The 17,999-nt window shown below is 34.7% G+C and overlaps 1 protein-coding gene across 1 annotated transcript; it reads right to left on the bottom strand.

Moving 5' to 3' along the window:
* Positions 1-3,080: 3,080 nt before the first annotated feature.
* LOC118636330 (U1 small nuclear ribonucleoprotein C-like) lies at positions 3,081-3,640 on the bottom strand. The gene has a single exon (XM_036271424.1). It carries the CDS (start codon positions 3,617-3,619, stop codon positions 3,140-3,142), a length of 480 nt encoding a protein of 159 aa, XP_036127317.1. The 5' UTR covers positions 3,620-3,640; the 3' UTR covers positions 3,081-3,139.
* Between the last annotated feature and the right edge of the window lie 14,359 nt (positions 3,641-17,999).

Raw genomic sequence — 17,999 nt, 5'->3', positions numbered from 1 at the left:
TCTGTAACAACTACCATGCATCATTTTGTTTCGACATAACTTTTGTAAGTTTTTGAAATTGAGAAAATAATTTAATCCTAAAGTAAAATGATTGCTAGAATTAGAAGAAAATAATAAGACAAAGGTGAATAAACTATTAAAATGATGTTTTAATGTATAGTCAATTGGATAAAATTTAAATGAAATTAACTAAATACATTTTTGTTTGTTTTTGTTAATCCTCACCTGAAGATATTTTTCCATTATTTTTTTCCCTCCAATTTTTATTTAATTTATTTTTGTTACAGATGTTTCTCCTTTTTCCCCCCTAGTTCCATTAATTTTTAGAGTGAGTGGAAGCGGGGAGGGAGAGAGAGAGAGAAAGAAACATAGATGTGAGAGAGACACATCAATTGGTTGCCTCCAGCATTCACCCCAACCAGACAGGGAATCAAACCTGCACCCTAGGTACATGCCCTTGACTGAGAATTGAACCCTCCACCCTTCATTGTGAAGGCTGAAGCTCCAACCACTAAACCATACCGCCAGGGCAATACATTTTAGTATCAAAACTATATGGGTACAAAATTTGAATTCATATTTTGTCTCTACTGAAAGAACAAAGTTTAAATGCTTAGAATGTAATCTGCCTAAGAAACAAGATTCTGTGTTTTCTCTTTATCTTTGATTGAACAGAAGAGTCGAATCTTCTTGTTATTAAAAAAGCTAAGGCTTTTTGCACCTATGGAAATTTCTATACTTGCCACTGATATTTTTTAAATCATTTTGGCTAAATCCCCTTTGATTTTTCTTTTTACATACTTCTTCAAAATCAAAATCAAAATGGAGTCTTTTTGACTTTGAACTAACTTTGGTTTTTGGTTTGGGGTTTTTTTTTTTTTGTTTTTATTGTTGTTTTTTTGAGGATCCATTCTCTCTCCTTACAAGAAATAATAATAATAAAAGGAGATATTAAACTAATCAGGCTTATTCTATAGAACTGATCAGGCTTATTCCATATATTAAATTACATGGAAGTATTGTCAGATAACAGGTAATATAAGCCTTCTTTTTGTCACATTTATATAGGTATATGTCATAATTTTTTTAGAAATTATGAGGTTCCTGGAAATCTGATATGGCCTGGTGTAACATTATCATTCATAATCCCAGCTATTACATTTAGAATCCAACCTGCCACAGAAATAACCATAGCTCTTTGTCAATTGCATTATAATGAATTCCCATCAAATCTCTAACCTTTGCTATTCTTGCCTTTTGTCATTTACAGAGTTGTTTTACTGATGCTTTGCAAAAATGTTCTTACAAAAATGCTTCAACTTCAAGAAGATTCATGGAAAAATATCCTGACAAATACTCTAGCATGTAGGCTTCTGATAACATTAAGAACATAACACTAAATTGGGTAAAAAAAAAAATCTAGAACTTTAATGGAAAATTTATTGATTTATAAAGCTAACTCAAGATCAAGATTAACAAGAACTGATTAGAGGGGACTAAATGAACTAATGAGCATGATCATAATTTTTGTGAGTTCTTATGCTTGTTTTTAAATATTTTACTTTTCCAAACTTAAGGGAACTTTTTCTCTTAAGCATATATGACTTACATAATTTGATAAAATATACTTTTGTAAACAAAGATAATACATTTATCTTTTTATCTTTACCTGATTCTTATTAAATATTATTATTTTTCTTGACAATATAGGTATTTGCATAAGTAAAATAAAGAATCAATTATCCTTGTAACATAAAACAATTGGAAATATTAACTATATTACCAAATTTTATATGTTTAATGTCCGTGAGGTTTTTGGAAAATTATTATAGTTAATTGTCTTCTTATGCTCATCGCCTTGCTAAGGAAGGTCCACTTAATTAGCTGGTAGCTTTGGATTTTCCCTTAGTGACTTCCTTTATTGAGTCTTAAATGGTGACTAGACAGTACTTTGTTAGAATCTGTTTAATCCTAGCTGGAGTCTTTACCTCCTTTGAGGGCACTTCTGTTGGCAAATGGAAAGATAATTTTCTAGTGAACTATTATTCCCTAACCATAGCTGCATCAGCAAACTTCACTGATTGAGGCTTGGTTTAACAACACTGATCCTTGGATTCCTTAGCAAGGGTTATATTAAATAATCAAATCATGCTCAATTATCTTCTTGCAGAAGAAGACTGCATCTGTACCATAGTCAACAACTCTTGCTGCTCCTTCATCACTACTTCTAGTGAAGTTGGATTAGAACTTGAGAAAGTTAGAAGAATAGCACAGGACCTCTCTGGTCCAATGTCTTTAAATAATACCCTCTGGTTTCCTGCTGATGTTTTAGCTGGTTTCCTTCAGGTATAAGTACTTGGTTAAATCAAGATTTCAAATATTATCTATGATTGTTATTGAAATTTTACTATGTGTGCTTATATTTCAACTTTTTGTGCTACTGCTAATTCAGATAATGCTATAGAAAATCAAGCACCAAGATTATGATCACTCAATAGATTGAAATGATAAAAAAGCTTTTCATCTGAAACTTCAGGTAACATGATGAAATCCACAAACAAGGAAACTAAGTAATTTCCTGACTATTCCCTTGTTGATCAAATGTGGCTTACTTAGGACATTGAGTTACATTTGATAATTTATCTCATTCTCTACAACATCCAAATAAATATAAAGTCCCATTTTACAGCTGAGGAAATTGGGGTGTCAAACAACTCTTATAAGGTCTCATGACTTATAAATAAATGATTCATCAAGGATTGGAAACCAGACAGATTTTCTTTAAAATCCATTGTGTTATATTATCAAAACAATGCATTAAGTAAAGGTTTAAGTTATATAAAATTTCAAGGTAAATTTGTTCATATAAATAGGTTTAGAATAAAAGCATGTATATATATATATTTTTTTTTTTAACTAAAAAAACTGACAATTTTATTTTCACATTTCACAATACAAATGAAAATTGCTTTTTTGTTTTGTCCCACAACTCCCCTCCCAAACTATTCTCTCAAATAGGAAGAGGGAGTGAGTCTTCCTTATCATACTGTTAGAAAACACCCAGAGTCACAGTACCACGATCTCCTGGTGAAGTAGAACAAGTAAAATAAAATTGATAGAAAGAGGTTCCCCTCTCTCCTTATCTGTCTGGTCGAGTCATTCCTGGCCGAGTGGGCACCATCATGGGACGGGCGGGAGGTCTCATCATTGGGGGCCCAGGCATCATTGGCATGTGCCCTCCCATAGGTGGCCTCATTCCAGGAGCAGGTCCCACTGGCATCATCCCAGGAGGAGGAGGACCCATCATTGGCATCATGGGAGGGCCCCCCATATGGGGTGCTGGCATCATACCAGGGCGAGGAGGACCCGGAAGACTGGGGGGAGGTGGGATCATTGCCCCTGCAGGAAGAGGAGCAGAGAATGGAGTAGGAGGGATCTTTCCTTGCTGAAAAGCTGCGGTTGTTTTGTCAATCAGGCTCTGAGCCTGCTCTTCCATCCATTTCTGATAGTAGTCTTTCACATTCTCTTTGTGTTTCCTACCACTGCAGTGTGTCTTTCTCACAGATGGAGAATCATGGGTGAGGTATGTATCGCAGTAGTCACAATAGAACTTGGGCATGTTGTCCTGCAGGCCGTTGGCCACTCCAAGCATGTATATTTTAACATGAAAAATCTTTTCATCTTCAGAATTGATACTTAAAATTTATTGACATTCAAAGTAAACCAAGAGTCAGTATATGTAAGTCTATCAAGCTGTTTAAATGTGAGCCATAAGAAGACATGCATTTACACTATGACCCAGGAAACATGTAAGTTTTTTATTTATGCAAATGAAACCAACTTTTTATGCAACAGTATTTACCTTATTCTATGTGATGCACTCTGGTATCTTATATTCTATTAGCATTTTTTTTTTTAAATAATGATGGCCATGACTTAGTTCTTACCCACTAATGGGTTGTGATTCACAGTTCAAAAAATACTAATTTAGACAATGATGGTTTGAACAGCCATGCCTACTATTCTGAGGAACTCAACTATTTTGAGCAATCAAAACCCTGATAAAAACTTCTTTGTAGGTCGTAAATGTAATTGGTTTTGCAAATTATTAAGTTCAACTAAAAGAAAAAGACAAAACAACCTAAAACACCTATGCTGGAAGGTTGTAGTCAGGGTTCACTCTTCTTGACTAAAAGGCAGGCAAGTGGCATTGCCTCACAAGCTTTGCTCCTGCAAGCAATTTTTCTGCTCACTCAAACTTCCATAACCACGTTCCAAACTTCTTTTTTTAATTCTCACCCGAGGACATTTTTCCATTTTTTGTTCAGATAGAGTGGGAAGGAGAGAGAGAGAGAGAGAGAAACATTGATGTGAAAGGGACACATCGAGTGGTTGCCACCCACACGACCCAACCAGGGCCGGGGACAAACTTCAACCGAGGTACGTGCCCTTAGTGGAAAACGATCCCGGGTCTCTCTGGACCACAGGCCAATGCTCTAACCGCTGAGCCAAACTGGCCAAGGCCCAAGTTTCCAACTTCTATCCAGTAGAAGTAAAAGTTAAAAAATAGGGTAGGAAGGCAATGCTAGAGCAAAATTTGAGAAAAATATGTCAGAAAACTCCAAAAAAAATGGCAGTAAATACATTGCCTCCTATACAGTTTCAGGCTACTACTGTTAACAGTAGACTCCATAATTATTACATATATAGCTACTATATCAAATTATAGACATAAGTATGAGTCAATCTGGTTAGCTTATGATTTTCTTAATATTTTAGTAAACTTGATATAAATATTTGAAATTTTCATGAAAGCAAAACAAAAACTAGTTGTTATTATTTTTTTTTATTAAAAATTCCAAATAATAACCCTGGCTGGGTGGCTCAGTTGGTTGGAGCATTGTCCTGTACACTAAAATGACTGTAGGTTTGATTCCCGGTTGGATCACATACCTAGGTTTTGGGTTCATTCCCGGGTTGGGGCACATATGGGAGCCAACCAGGCAACCAATTGATGTTTCTCTCTCACATTGATGTTTCTCTTTCTCTCTCTTTCTCCTACTTCTCTCTCTAAAGATCAGTGAAAACGTGTCTTCAGGTAAGGATTTAAAAAAAACTTCAGATAACAAAATAGCATATGCTGAAAACTAAATGATTCAGTTGGACACTTTTTTCCCTACTATTTCAAGCCACTTTGTCATATATTTTTTTTTCCTAAATATAAACCACAACCATTATTGTGAGATAAATGAAGATAACTGGAGATAGTTCTGGTTGCTTGTTTATCCAATAAAGACACTTTTAGTATTCTCCTTCCCAAACATATGTTACCAAAATTGCTCTTCAGGGCATAAAATAGAGTATGACTAATGATAAATTATTAATACTTTATTATTCACTTTATCAATTTTACTGTTTTTTGAAATTATTTTAATCTATTTTTAAAATGTGGGGATTCTGTTTAAAAATCTATTTATAAAAATACTAAACAATTTTAGAGAAAATGACTCTGGACATTTGTTTCCTGAAAAGTAGCGCAGAGTAGTAATGCTATATTGACTTTTAACATGTAACAATATTTTAAAAAGTTCTGGCATAGAAATAGGACAACACCAAAGGCTTTCTGTAAGACGATGATTTTATTGCATTGAATGCTACACAACTTTACATATGGCAGAAATTAGTTTTCATTATATGAATAGAAAAGGAAGTGAACCTCCATTTTATAAACAGCAAACTTTCCCAAGTGCAATACAAAAAATATTCTCAGTCTTAGTCCTTCCCTAAAATGATTTTACAAAGAATAAGAAAAAAACAGACAAATAGAAGCTTAACTATAAGAACTTCCTCACATTTTTATATGGCCTTGAACTTTTATCTCACATAAACATTCTCTTCCTGTAGCAAAGAACACACATAAGAAAAAAAAAAAAACATTCATTAGCCTCTTAGCCATACAAACCCAACAAATGTTCCAAAGAATCCTACATAAAACAAGAGAATAGTTATATAAATCATGTATATAAATAAATGTCTACTCTTATTTCCTATTCCAGGAAGCCTTGCACTGTTGACTGAGGTTCCAGATGAAGAAAAGAGGTATAAAAATTCCATTTCACATGGCAATATCAATTGCTGTTAATATAAAGAGAATTGCCAATTCATTTGATGTCGATGATGTAGTTTTATTTGTTAGGGAATGTGTACTTGTTATTTTTACTCATGGGATACACCTTCTGGTGTTGGCAGCTGCCAGATTATGTTAACACCTGCCTATAGTGGTTAGTGAATTGGAGAAATATTGAGGACTTACTGAACATCTGTGACTGCTATCACTTGTCCTAAGATATGTACTCAAAACTTCCTCAAATCCATGACAAACCAATGTAAAATGTATTTAGTGAATTAATTGTTGTTATTTTGATATTTTAAATCTTACTGTCCCTATATATGCTTAGAGGTTCTTTTCTTAGCTCTTGGGGACAGATTTTTGTTTTTAAATACAAACTTTATTTTAGAGTACCTGATTTACAGAATTATGACAAAGCGCAGAGAGTTCCTGTATACCCCACACATCACACATAGACTCCCCTATTGCTAACATCTTACATTAGCATGCTATATTTGTTATAATTAATGAATCGATATGAAACAATTTTATTGATTAATATCAAACCTTTATTTAAATTTTCTTAGTTTTTCTTAGTTTTCATCTGTTGTTGTTGTTTGTTTGTTTTTTTTTTCTGTTCAAAGATCTCATCCAGAATGCCACATTACAACCAGTTCTTATGTCTCCCTAGGTTCCCTCTTGCTGTGACAGTGTCTTAGATCTTTTTCTTTCTTTCTTTCTTTTTTCTTTCTCTCATTCTTTCTTCTTTCTTTCTTTCTGTCCTTTTCTTCCTTTTTCCCTTCCTTCCTTCCTTCCTTTCTTTTTATCTTCTTTCTCTCTTTTTTCCTTCCTTTCTTCCTTCCTCTTCCTTTTCCTTCCTTCCTTCCTTCCTTCCTTCCTTCCTTCCTTCCTTCCTTCCTTCCTTCCTTCTCCTTCCTTCCTTCCTTCCTTCCTTCCTTCCTTCCTTCCTTCCTTCCTTCCTTCCTTCCTCCCTCCCTCCCTCCCTCCCTCCCTCCCTCCCTTCCTTTTTTTTCCATTCATTTTTTTTTCTTTCTTTTGATGACCTTAACAGTTTTGAGGAATACAGGTCAGATATTTTGTAGAATGTTTTCTAACTAATATTTTTAGTACTGTTATTACACAGGGTTATGTGTTTTTTGGTTGGAAGATCATAGAGGTAAAGTTCCATGATCATCATATTACACTAAGGGTATATACTCTCAGTGTGAGTTATCACTGTTGATGTTAACTAGATCACCTGGCTTAACATGGTGTTTCTCCAGTTTCTCCACTGTAAAATTAACCATTCTTCTCTCTTTTTCTGTGCCATATGTAATCTTTGTAAGAAAGTCACTATGCATAGCCCAAGACAAAGGGTGGGGACTTATGTTATACAACCTTAAAAGTGGAGTATCTACATAAATTATTTGGAATTCTTTTGCATGGGAGATTTGTTTATTCTTTCCACTTATTTATTTTTTCAATCATATATGCCATATTAATTCTTGCAGTTTTATTTTATACTTTGAGATATTCTATTCCTCAAATATCTTGAAATTTAACCCATTGGGTGCTCTTTCAGTTGGCTCCAGTGTAACTTTCAGTATTCTTCACCCCAATTAATGTGGTTTTCTTCTGCTTTTATTCATTTTCTATTGTGAGAACTTCCTTAGTTTTATATACTGCAAGATACTCCACAATCACCTATTATTTTCTGCCCTCGTCTTATAATCAACCATTTCTTCAAGAAGCCTTTTTCCTGCTACTGGGCAATGGTCCCCCCAAAAAAAATCTGTGTGTACTCATTGCTACTGGGTGCTGTTGGTTATAGGCTCTCTTAGATGACAGAGCTAGGAAATATATATGTGTATTCTAATTATTTTATAGATCATTTTATAAATACTAAACTACTTTTTATTTTATATATGTTAAATTACTACTGTTTCCATCATTATATTGATTTCTCTAACTCCAATTCATTACTATTTGAATCATTTTGGAATATTTATTTATTTATCTATAAATTCCCTCTCAATCAATGAGAATCCTGACCCCCATCATCAACTATACATTTCTTAAATTTCAGTACACATGTATTGCAGTATCAGAATTGATAACCCATATCCTTGTGGAAAAACTCTTTATCAAGTGAAGTACAATTTTATGTGCAGTTCCTTTTGTCCTTTTTTTTTAATCCTCACTCAAGGACATTTTTGCATTTATCTTCAAATAGAGCAGGAGGGAGAGAGGGAAAAAGAGAGAGAGAAACATCAATGTGAGAGAGACACATCAACTGGTTGCCACCCGCACAACCCAACCAGGGCCGGGGACAAACTGCCAGTGAGGTACGTGCCTTTAGCAGGAACCGAACCTGGGTCTCTCTGGTCTCTGGGCTGATGCTCTGACAGCTGAACTAAACTGGCCAGGGTCCTTTTGTCTTTAGTCTTACAGATTCCACTCATTTCCAAAGTTACAGGGTTGGGCAAAAGTAAGTTTACAGTTATTTGTATGGAAAATAATGCAATCATTAATAAATAATAATACAAGAATAAATTCCGTTTAGCATACTCACAACTGTGTACTTACTTTTGTCCCCCACTGTAAGTCAGCAATCTATTCACCCACTTCAAGAAGCTTTTAAAATACATTTATAATACATTTAGATTATTTTGCCACTTTTTACATTTTATTCTGGAATCCATGCGCTAAGGATTACACTTTGAACTGTAAAAATTGATTGGTTTTGATAAAAGCTTAATGTTTTATATTCACCATTACAGTACTATACAAATAATTTCACTGCCCTAAAAAAAAAAAAAAAAAATCTGTAATTCACCTTGTGGCAGGATAGTTAGAAGGTAGGAAAATTTCTGGGCAAGTGGAATGGGGAAACGGAGACAAGAAAATTTAAAAAGGCCGAAGAGTTTGGACAACTTGCAGCCAGCTTGTGAATCACAAGAACTTATCTTCCCCAACCAAGGACACTTGAGATGAAATGGTTTATACCTTTTCTCCCTAACCAGGGAATACATAGCTTAAATCATCCTGGCCTGAGAAAAATAGAGAAAAAAGACCCAATTAAGTCATTCGTGCCAGCTAAACCCAAGGATAGATAAAGTCTAAGGGACAAATAACAAAAATCCCAAAAGCATTTGGATGGTATATAGATAGCTACTAGAATAGGGGGAGAGGAAGGAAAAAGAGGAAGTTTATCTCACCCACTGAACAAAGAAGTCAGCAGTCTTGGGACAGGCCAAGATAAAATTGCCAGGTGTTCTCATAAATTCTGGGTAAAGCTGCAGCAATGTAAAAGGGGGACTTTGAAATCTATTCTATCCAGCAGGGAAATCTTGAAACCTATAGGGGGAAGAAGTATAAAATGCTTGAACAATGATTCGGTGGTACGCTCAGACTAGCTGAGTTGCCCGCTTGTGCTTTATACCAAGTGTATTCTCTTTTTTTGGTTTTCATTGTTTTATTTTTTTAATTTTTTTTTAAATCGATTTTTAGAGAAAGAGGAAGGGAGAGGGAGAGAGAAACAGAAACGTCAATGAGAACATCAACTGGCCACCTCCTGCATGTTCCCCACTGGGGATCGGGCCCACAGTCTGGGCATATTCCCTGACGGAGAATCAAACTGGTGACCTCTTAGTGCATGGGTTGACGCTGAAACACTGAGCCTCACTGGACAGGCTCACTGTTTTATTTTTAAAGTGGGCAATCTTCACATTTTTCAGATGTCAGTCTATATATATTTTTTTCTTTTAAAAAAATTATTTTTATTGTTTAAAGTATTACAGATGTCTCGCATATATTCATAGCAGCACTATTTACAATAGCTAAGATCTGGAAACATGCTGTAAAAAAAGAAGGATCTCTTACCCTTTGAGATAGCATAGGGGACCTGGAGAGTATTATGCTAAGCAAAATAAGCGACTCAGAGAAACTGAAGTATCACATTATATCACTAATATGTGGAATCCAATAAACAAAATAAACTGGTGAACAAAATGGCTCCAGAGACATGGAAGCATGGAACAGACCAATGAATCTCAGAGGGAAGGGTGGGGAGAGAAAGAGATTAACCGAAGAACTTCAATGCATATATGCATAGCCCAAGTGTATCCTCAATAAATCCCCTTGTTTTACGTCCTTAATAAATTTACTTGCTTTGCTTTAACACTGCTTTCTGTCACTCTGAATTCTCTCTTTTAGGTGTGACAAGACCTGGGGAGGGGAGAGCCAAGCTCCCTCTGACTCAGCAACTCTGGGATAACAACCTAATCAACACCCCTAAAACCCTAGTGAACAAGAACTTGTTTACCATCTCTATAATTTTGTCTTTTACAAAATGTCAGAAAGTTAGAATCAGAAAGTATGTATGTAGCTTTTACAGATTGGCTTCTTTCACTTGGAAATAGGAATATAACAGTCAACCATGTCTTTTCATGTCTTGATGGCTCATTTCCTTTGATCACAGTAAAATATTCCAGTGTATCATAGTTGACAGTCCATTCACGTATTAAAGGACTTTTTTTTTCATTTCTAGTTTTTGGTGATTATGAATAAAATTTTTATAAGCATTTGTGTGCAGTTTTATTTGTGAACATAAGTTTTTGAATCCATATGGTAAATACCTAAGTGTAACTGCTGAATCACATGGTGAGATTATGTTTAGTTTTGAAAGAAACTGCCAAATTTTCTTCCAAAGTAGCTGTATCATTTTACATTCCCACCAGGAATGAGAGTTCTTGATCTCAACCTCCCTCACAGTTGTAAATGTCAGTTTTTCAATTTTAACCATTCTAATAGGCTTGAAATGTTATCTCAATCTCTTTATTTGCAATTCATTAACAACAAATAATGTGGGGTATATTTTCATACACTTATTTTTTATTCGCATTTTTCCTTTTCTTGTTATGTCTGTATCTGGATTTGGTATTAGAATAATGGTGATTCAATAGAATGAGTTAGGAAGTATTCCCTCTGCTTCTATTTTCTGAAATATATTGTGTAAAATTGGTATCATTTCTTTGTTTAATGTTTGATAGAATTCACCAGTAAAGTTATCTGACCCTGGTGACTGTGTTTTTAGAAGTTTATTATTTGTTTATTTTCTTTACTAGATATAGAACTATTCAGTTTATCTTTTCTCCTTGTGAGCTGTAGTTGTGTATTTTGAGGAAGTTGTTCTTTCTACCTAAATTATCAAATTTGTGGGCATAAATTAAATTTATAGTATTCCTTTATAATCCTTTTAACATCCATTCATGCATTCTCTCTTTTTTCTTGGCTAGCCTAGCTAGAGATTTACCAATTTAATAATATTTTTAGCCCTGGCCAGTTTGGCTCAGCGGTTAGAGCGTCGGCCTGCGGTCCGGAGAGACCCGGGTTCGGTTCCCGCTAAGGGCACGTACTTCGGTTGCAGTTTGTCCCCGGCCCTGGTTGGTCGTGCGGGTGGCAGCCACTCGATGTGTCCCTTCACGTCGATGTTTCTCACTCTCTCTCCCTTCCTCTCTCTCCCTCCCACTCTATCTGTACAAAAAAAAACAAGAAAAAAAAATAATAATAATAATATTTTTAAAAAAACTAGCTTTTGTTTTATTGGTTGTTTTATATTGTTTTCCTATTTTTAATATCATTGATTTTTGCACTGAATTTTATTTATTTATTTATTTTTCTTTCTTTAGGCTTAAACTGCTCTTCTTTGTCTAGATATCTTAAGGTAGAAAAATCATAATCAATTTTTAACATTTGTTTTTGTTTTTAAATCCTCACCCAAGGATATTTTTTTCATCTATCTTCAGATAGAGTGGGAGGGAGAGAGAGAGAGAGAGAGAAACAGCAATGTGAGAGAGACACATTAATTGGTTGCCTCCCACATGACCCTGACCAAGCCCAGGGACTGAACCACAACTGAGGTATGTGCCCCTGACTGGAATCAAACCCGAGACTCTCTGGTCCACAGGCTTATGCTCTAACCACTGAGCAAAACCGGCCAAGGCGACATTTGTTATTTTCTAATATAGGCATTTAATGCTATAAACTTCCATCTTGCTACTAATTTTGCTGCATCTCTTAAATTTTGATAAAGTGTATTTTTATATTCATTGATTTGAATATATTTGTGTGTGTGTGTGTATATATACATACACACACACATACACACACACATACATTTTAAATCTCTTAAGAGTTCTTTTTTGCTTTGTGTGCAATACAGAAGTGTGTTGTTTAAGTTTCAAATATTTGGGAATTTTCCACCTACGTTTAGGTAACTGATGTCTAGTTTAATTTCACTGTGGTCTGAACATACCTTGTAATATTTTTGTTGTTTTAAACATTGTTCTGGTGATTTTTCTGGCCCCAAATATGGTCTATCTTTTAAATGTTCTATGCCAGTTCAAGAAATATGTATATTTTGCTGTTGTTGAATGGAGAATATTATAAATGTCAAATAGATCCAGTGTTTTGATAATACTGTTCAGGTAAACTATATCTTTACTAATTTTTTGGCCTCCTTGATCTATCAACTACTAAAAGAGAGATGTAGAATATAAGTATAAGAGTGGATTTGTTTCTTTCTCCTCTAAATTTTCTCAGTTTTTGCTTCATGTGTTCTTAGGCTTAAACACATTAACATTGCAGCATAATGCCCCCTTTTCTTCCCTGATAAAATTCTTTGATCTGAATTCTTCTTTGTCCAAAATTAATATAGCTATTTCAGTTTTCTTTTTAATTATGCTATCATGGCATATTTTTTTCTGTTCTTTTATTTTTAACATGTCAAAGTTTTTATATTTAAAATAGGTTTATTAAAGACACAATATAGTTGATTTTGTTATTTTTTAGCCACTCTGACAATCTATCTTTTAATTGATGTATTTATACCACTCACATTTAAAGTGATGATTGATATAGTAGGATTAATATCAACTATGTTTGTTACTGTTGTCTATTTGTTGTCAGAATATTTTCTCTGGTTTTATATAATTATATTTTCTCTCCTTTTATTACATGTCAATTATTCTTTTAAAAAAAAATAATTTTAGTGGTTACCACAGTGTTGCAATACACATTTTAACTAATAAAATTCTATCTTCAAATAATACTATTCTACTTCACAAGTAGTGAGGAGACAAAAGCAGGTTGACAGTGAGGGATGGGTCCATGGGAAAGGAAAGCTAAGACATGTGAGAAGTTTGAGATGACTTGGAGCTCAGCACACAGGCTGGCAACCCAGGTACACAGTATATCTGGAGGTTTATTTGGACTCTACAGATCTCAAAATAAAACTAAAATTAACATGAGATTTGTGCACCATGGCCAGAAATTCCCAGTCCCCGTTTATAGAAATGCAAATTAGAAGCTCCTGGAAGGAGGACAGGTCAATTACATAACAACAAAAACAAACACACACACACACACACACACACACAGAAAGGCTGGTTTCAGGCAAGGTAATAGGATTGCTGAATGAGTTCTGCTGTGAAACTATACAATTTGTTTCTATTGCAGAAAGCCAGGTCACCTTCAAAGGGATTATGGGAAACCAAGGTTGGATTTGGGGGAGAAACCAAAAGCAAGCATAGGGTTGCTCCAAGGGCATTTCCCCTCCTCCTCACTAATAGTCTGGGGGAAGCTGAAATTATCATAGAAAGGGAAGCCACTAAGGCCCTATAGATGACCTAGGGCTGAACCCAGTCATGTGGGAAACACAAGCTTTAAAATGTATGGATGTTGCTAAGGCAGAATTTCTTGAAAGGACCAATCAGAGGCTAGCAAAGTATATATCTACCTGTAGACAATAGAGCATCACCAGCAACCCACTTAAGTCCCCTTCCTGCTGTGGAGAATCTGTCCATCTTTCAAATAAACGTTTCTTTTGCTTACCCCTTGGCCCATAAACTAATTCTTCGATTTTGCAAGACTATGAACCCAGACCCAAATACCATCATTTGATTTCAGTAGTGCAAATGTCTTATAATAGAGTATTATGAATTCTCCTTTTGTTGTTTTTTTATGACATTTGCTATCATTCATTTCACTTATTTATAAACAATATTACCCCATATATTGTAACTAGTATTACTTTAAACACATCTTTTAGATCAATGAAATATTTTGTACTGCTTTCAATTATTCCCCCAATGTTCTTACTTTCTTTATGTATATATAAATATCCAAATTAATTACCTATATCAGTTTTCTTATGCCTGAAGCAAAACGTTCACTATTTTTTGCAGAGTAGGACTACTGGCAATGGAGTCCCTTAGTTTTTGTTTGTTTGAGCAAGTATTCCTCCTTCAATTGTGAAGAAAATTTTTGCTATATAGAGATTTCTAGATTGGTGGGTTTTTTCTTTAAACACTTTTAATAGTTCACTATTCTCTTCTTGCTGGCATGTTGTCAGAGACGTAAACCACTGTAATTCTTATCTTTGTTTCTTTATAGGTAAGGTATTTTTCTAATTTTCATAAATTCCTTCAGATTTTTTCTTTGCTTTTACTTTTTTGAAGTTTCAATATTTATATGCTTATATAAAAAATTTTTTTGCTATTTCTCCTTCTTGGTGTTGTCTGAGCTTCCTTAAATCAGTTGTTTGGTACTTGTTATTTATTTTGAAAAATTCTTCATTACTACTTCAAATATTTATTTTCTACCCCATTTTTTTTTCTTCTCCTTCTGGTACACAGATTACTTATGTTATACCTTTTGTAGTTATTGTGCAATCCTTAAACATTTTATTTGTTTCAGTTTGATAAATTTCTAGAGATCCATGCTCATACTCCCTAATTCTTTCCTCAGCTGCAATGTATCTCCTTTTGAAGCAATCAAAGATATTCTTTATAAATATCAGAATTTAATTTATATCATTTTTTTTTTAATTTTGTTACAATTTCTCTCTCTCTGCTTACATTACTCATTTTCTTTGGTATGTTGTCTACTCTTTTTTTTTCACTAAAGTCTCTACTTACTGTTATTTTAAAATGCAGTTATTTTTAATTTTTTGTCTCATATTTGCAATGTATGTGTCATATCTATGTCTTGTTCTGACATTTGCTTTGTTTTCTCAGGCTGTGTTGTTTGTTTTTTATTTGTTTGTTTGTTTGTTTTTCTCTCTTTTTTGTGTCTTGTAATTTTTTTATTGAAAGCCAGATATGTTGTATTAGGTAATAGAAAGCAAAATAAATAGGCATCTAGTGTGAGGATGTATATTAATCTGGCTAGGAGTTGATCTTTCTTAAATGTTGGTTATACTTATGAGTTCCAGAGACTTTAAATCCTCAGTGTCCCTATATTTCTTTTCTCCTCTTGACTTTGATTTTTTTTTTCATAAGCAAAAGTTTATTTAGAAAGTCACAGAGGTAGAAGAAATGAGCCATGGAAGAAGTGAGCCAGCTGGGCTGTGTGGATTCGGGATTCAGAGGCAAAAGAAGGACTTTTGGAGGATATGAGAAAAAAAACCAAAGGTATAAGCCTTGAAGGAAGAAATGGGGAAGAAAGGTGTGGGCATGCTTCACATAGAATACACCTGGGAAAAGAAAGGGGTGAGGAAAGATGTGGGCATGCTCTAAAACAAGAGTGGGGAACATTCGGCCTGCAGGCCATATAAAGCCCAGGAAATCAATACCAGCTAACATCACACACCTCACTAAAGAGAATCTGTTCCAGCCATAACATTATGGATGAGTTAATTAAATATTTGACCATATATAGCAGGCTAATTTTTAAGTTGATCATTTTGTATGGCCTGAAAATGATGTTATAAATATCCAGATGGCCCTTGACAGAAAAAAGGCTTCCTCCCTCCCTTGCTCTAGAGAGAGTGAAAAAGTGTGCACTGGGTCCTTCCTCTTAAGGGGTTTTATCTGTTTCCAAAGGTGGGGATTTTAGATGAGGTCTGAGGAGGGTGGAGATTTCAATAGAATATTCATAAGCTTTTCCACATGTGTCTTTTCAGGGTCATGGTCTCTAATAATTAGTCAATGCTAGAGTAGATGTTCATTAGTCATTGCAGCTGGCCCTGATGTAGTCCATGGCATTGTGTCATCTGTTTTGCTACTTTTATGGGCCTAGAGCTGAAACACAACTGAGGCCTAGATATTATCTTTAGTTTGACCAAAACTCTGTCTCTGTGGTCAACATACCTAAGAATTTATTCCTAAGATCATTTGATATGGGCCAGAAGAGCCTCGTTGTCTTGAGGGCTTAATGCTTAAGGGAGTGATCATGCAAGAAAGTTATATGAGGATATTCTCTGGCCACCTTGTTTTTGCTCTAAGTTGTTTACCACATGACTAGTGACATGCCAGGGGAGGAAATGTAAGGAAAGATCTGAACAGCATGACCAACACTGTGAAAGATCAGGGGGTCTAAACCACATGAACAGTGATATGCTAGGGTGGGAAAAGTCATCCAAGGGGGCAGGGTCCTTTCTGATAATTTTTCATTGCTAGGCACCTGGGCCCTTCTACTTCAATGACCTTCTGTACCTGGCTTATTGTTCCTTACTCTGCTCATGTCTATCTAGTTACCTACTGTATCATTTGCCCCTCAAAGATCCTTGGCTCTGAATTCTTTAAAAGAATGGAGAGTAGGGCCATTTCTGTAGCTGCTTCCTGCTGTAGAGGGGCAGAGTTTTCTTTCACAGCTAAGTAATCCTTGCTGTCTATCAGAGAGATGAGGCCTGGGCACAGAAGGAAGTTTCAGTGGTGTGTAGAGTCCAGTAATATTAAAATTTATAACACAATTTGTCTCCACTAGGTTAAAAGCCCTACTCATACTCTGTGAATATCTCCCTTAATGTACTTTTTAATTTTCTTCTCCTGAGAGAGTCTCTGTCTTACAGATCTTTCATTTGTAATCCATTATTATTATGTTGGAGACTTGTTGGTGATGTTATAAGAGGTAAAGAGGAAAATCAGTCTATATTCCTCTAATTAAATCTCAATGTTGAAGTGGATCAGTGTATCTGGCTTTGACCTTCACAAGTGTTTTTTCTTGTATAGTTTTAATTTTCCTGCTGATTAAGTAAAGAAGACTTGAAGAAATTGAAGTGAGAAGAATGTCCTTCTCCCTGTGGCTTTGAGATAACACCCTGGTAAAATCATTTACCCTGAAGGGCAGTCCTTTGTTATATAGAAAGTCTGGTGCATTTCACAAAAAAATACTTTTTTCATCCCACTGCCACAGTCATGAGGTAATCTTTCTCATTTCTTTACTGTGAAAACTTAGTAAAATATCTGAGGTATAACACCAAAATATGTAAGACTACCACACCCAGAAGTTTCTCACTCTCATGATAATCCACATTTAGCTTCCAGAAATTCATTTTAAAATTACTATTTAAGTAATCCCACAAGTCTATGGCTCTAGTGGCTTCTGTTCCAGAAAAACAGTTCTTGGCTCTGATTTTCTTAATTCAACTGTCTCTCCAGATTTGGAGGTTGTGGTTTTCCCTGCTACTTCAGTTCTATGATATGTCAAGAAAAAGCCTGGCTTCTCTTCTAAGGACAGGAGTGATGACTCCTAAGCTTTTTATATGTCAGAGCTGAAACTAGAAGTTCTTCTTGTAACAAATTTTATAAATTGTTTGTATTTTACAAATCTAAATTACAAAACATATTTACACACATCAAAAATCATGTTCAAACCTAATAGCAAATCCCTTTTTACTGGATAAAATGCTCTTCTTATTTCAAAATACAGTGTAGTTTTACATTCAAAGCTCTGCAAATCATAATAATACATTATAGCATTTTAGCATTAAATAACTGGTAAGGAAAATAATTTATTTTCTAGGTTTCTATGTAGTGAGATACAATGTCAATTGTAGATAAGCATTGCCCTTACATTCTAAACAGCATAATATTTAAGCTTTACATTT

This window comes from Molossus molossus, unplaced genomic scaffold, assembly GCF_014108415.1.
Source record: "Molossus molossus isolate mMolMol1 unplaced genomic scaffold, mMolMol1.p scaffold_m16_p_2, whole genome shotgun sequence".
Taxonomy (NCBI): Eukaryota; Metazoa; Chordata; class Mammalia; order Chiroptera; family Molossidae; genus Molossus; species Molossus molossus.
The sequence above is the reverse complement of the archived record's forward strand: the minus strand, read 5'-3'. Positions and strand labels throughout refer to the sequence as shown.

Bases quoted from the DNA above. Each gene is read 5' to 3' on its own strand.
- LOC118636330 (XM_036271424.1), bottom strand. From the start codon at position 3,619: ATGCCCAAGTTCTATTGTGACTACTGCGATACATACCTCACCCATGAT.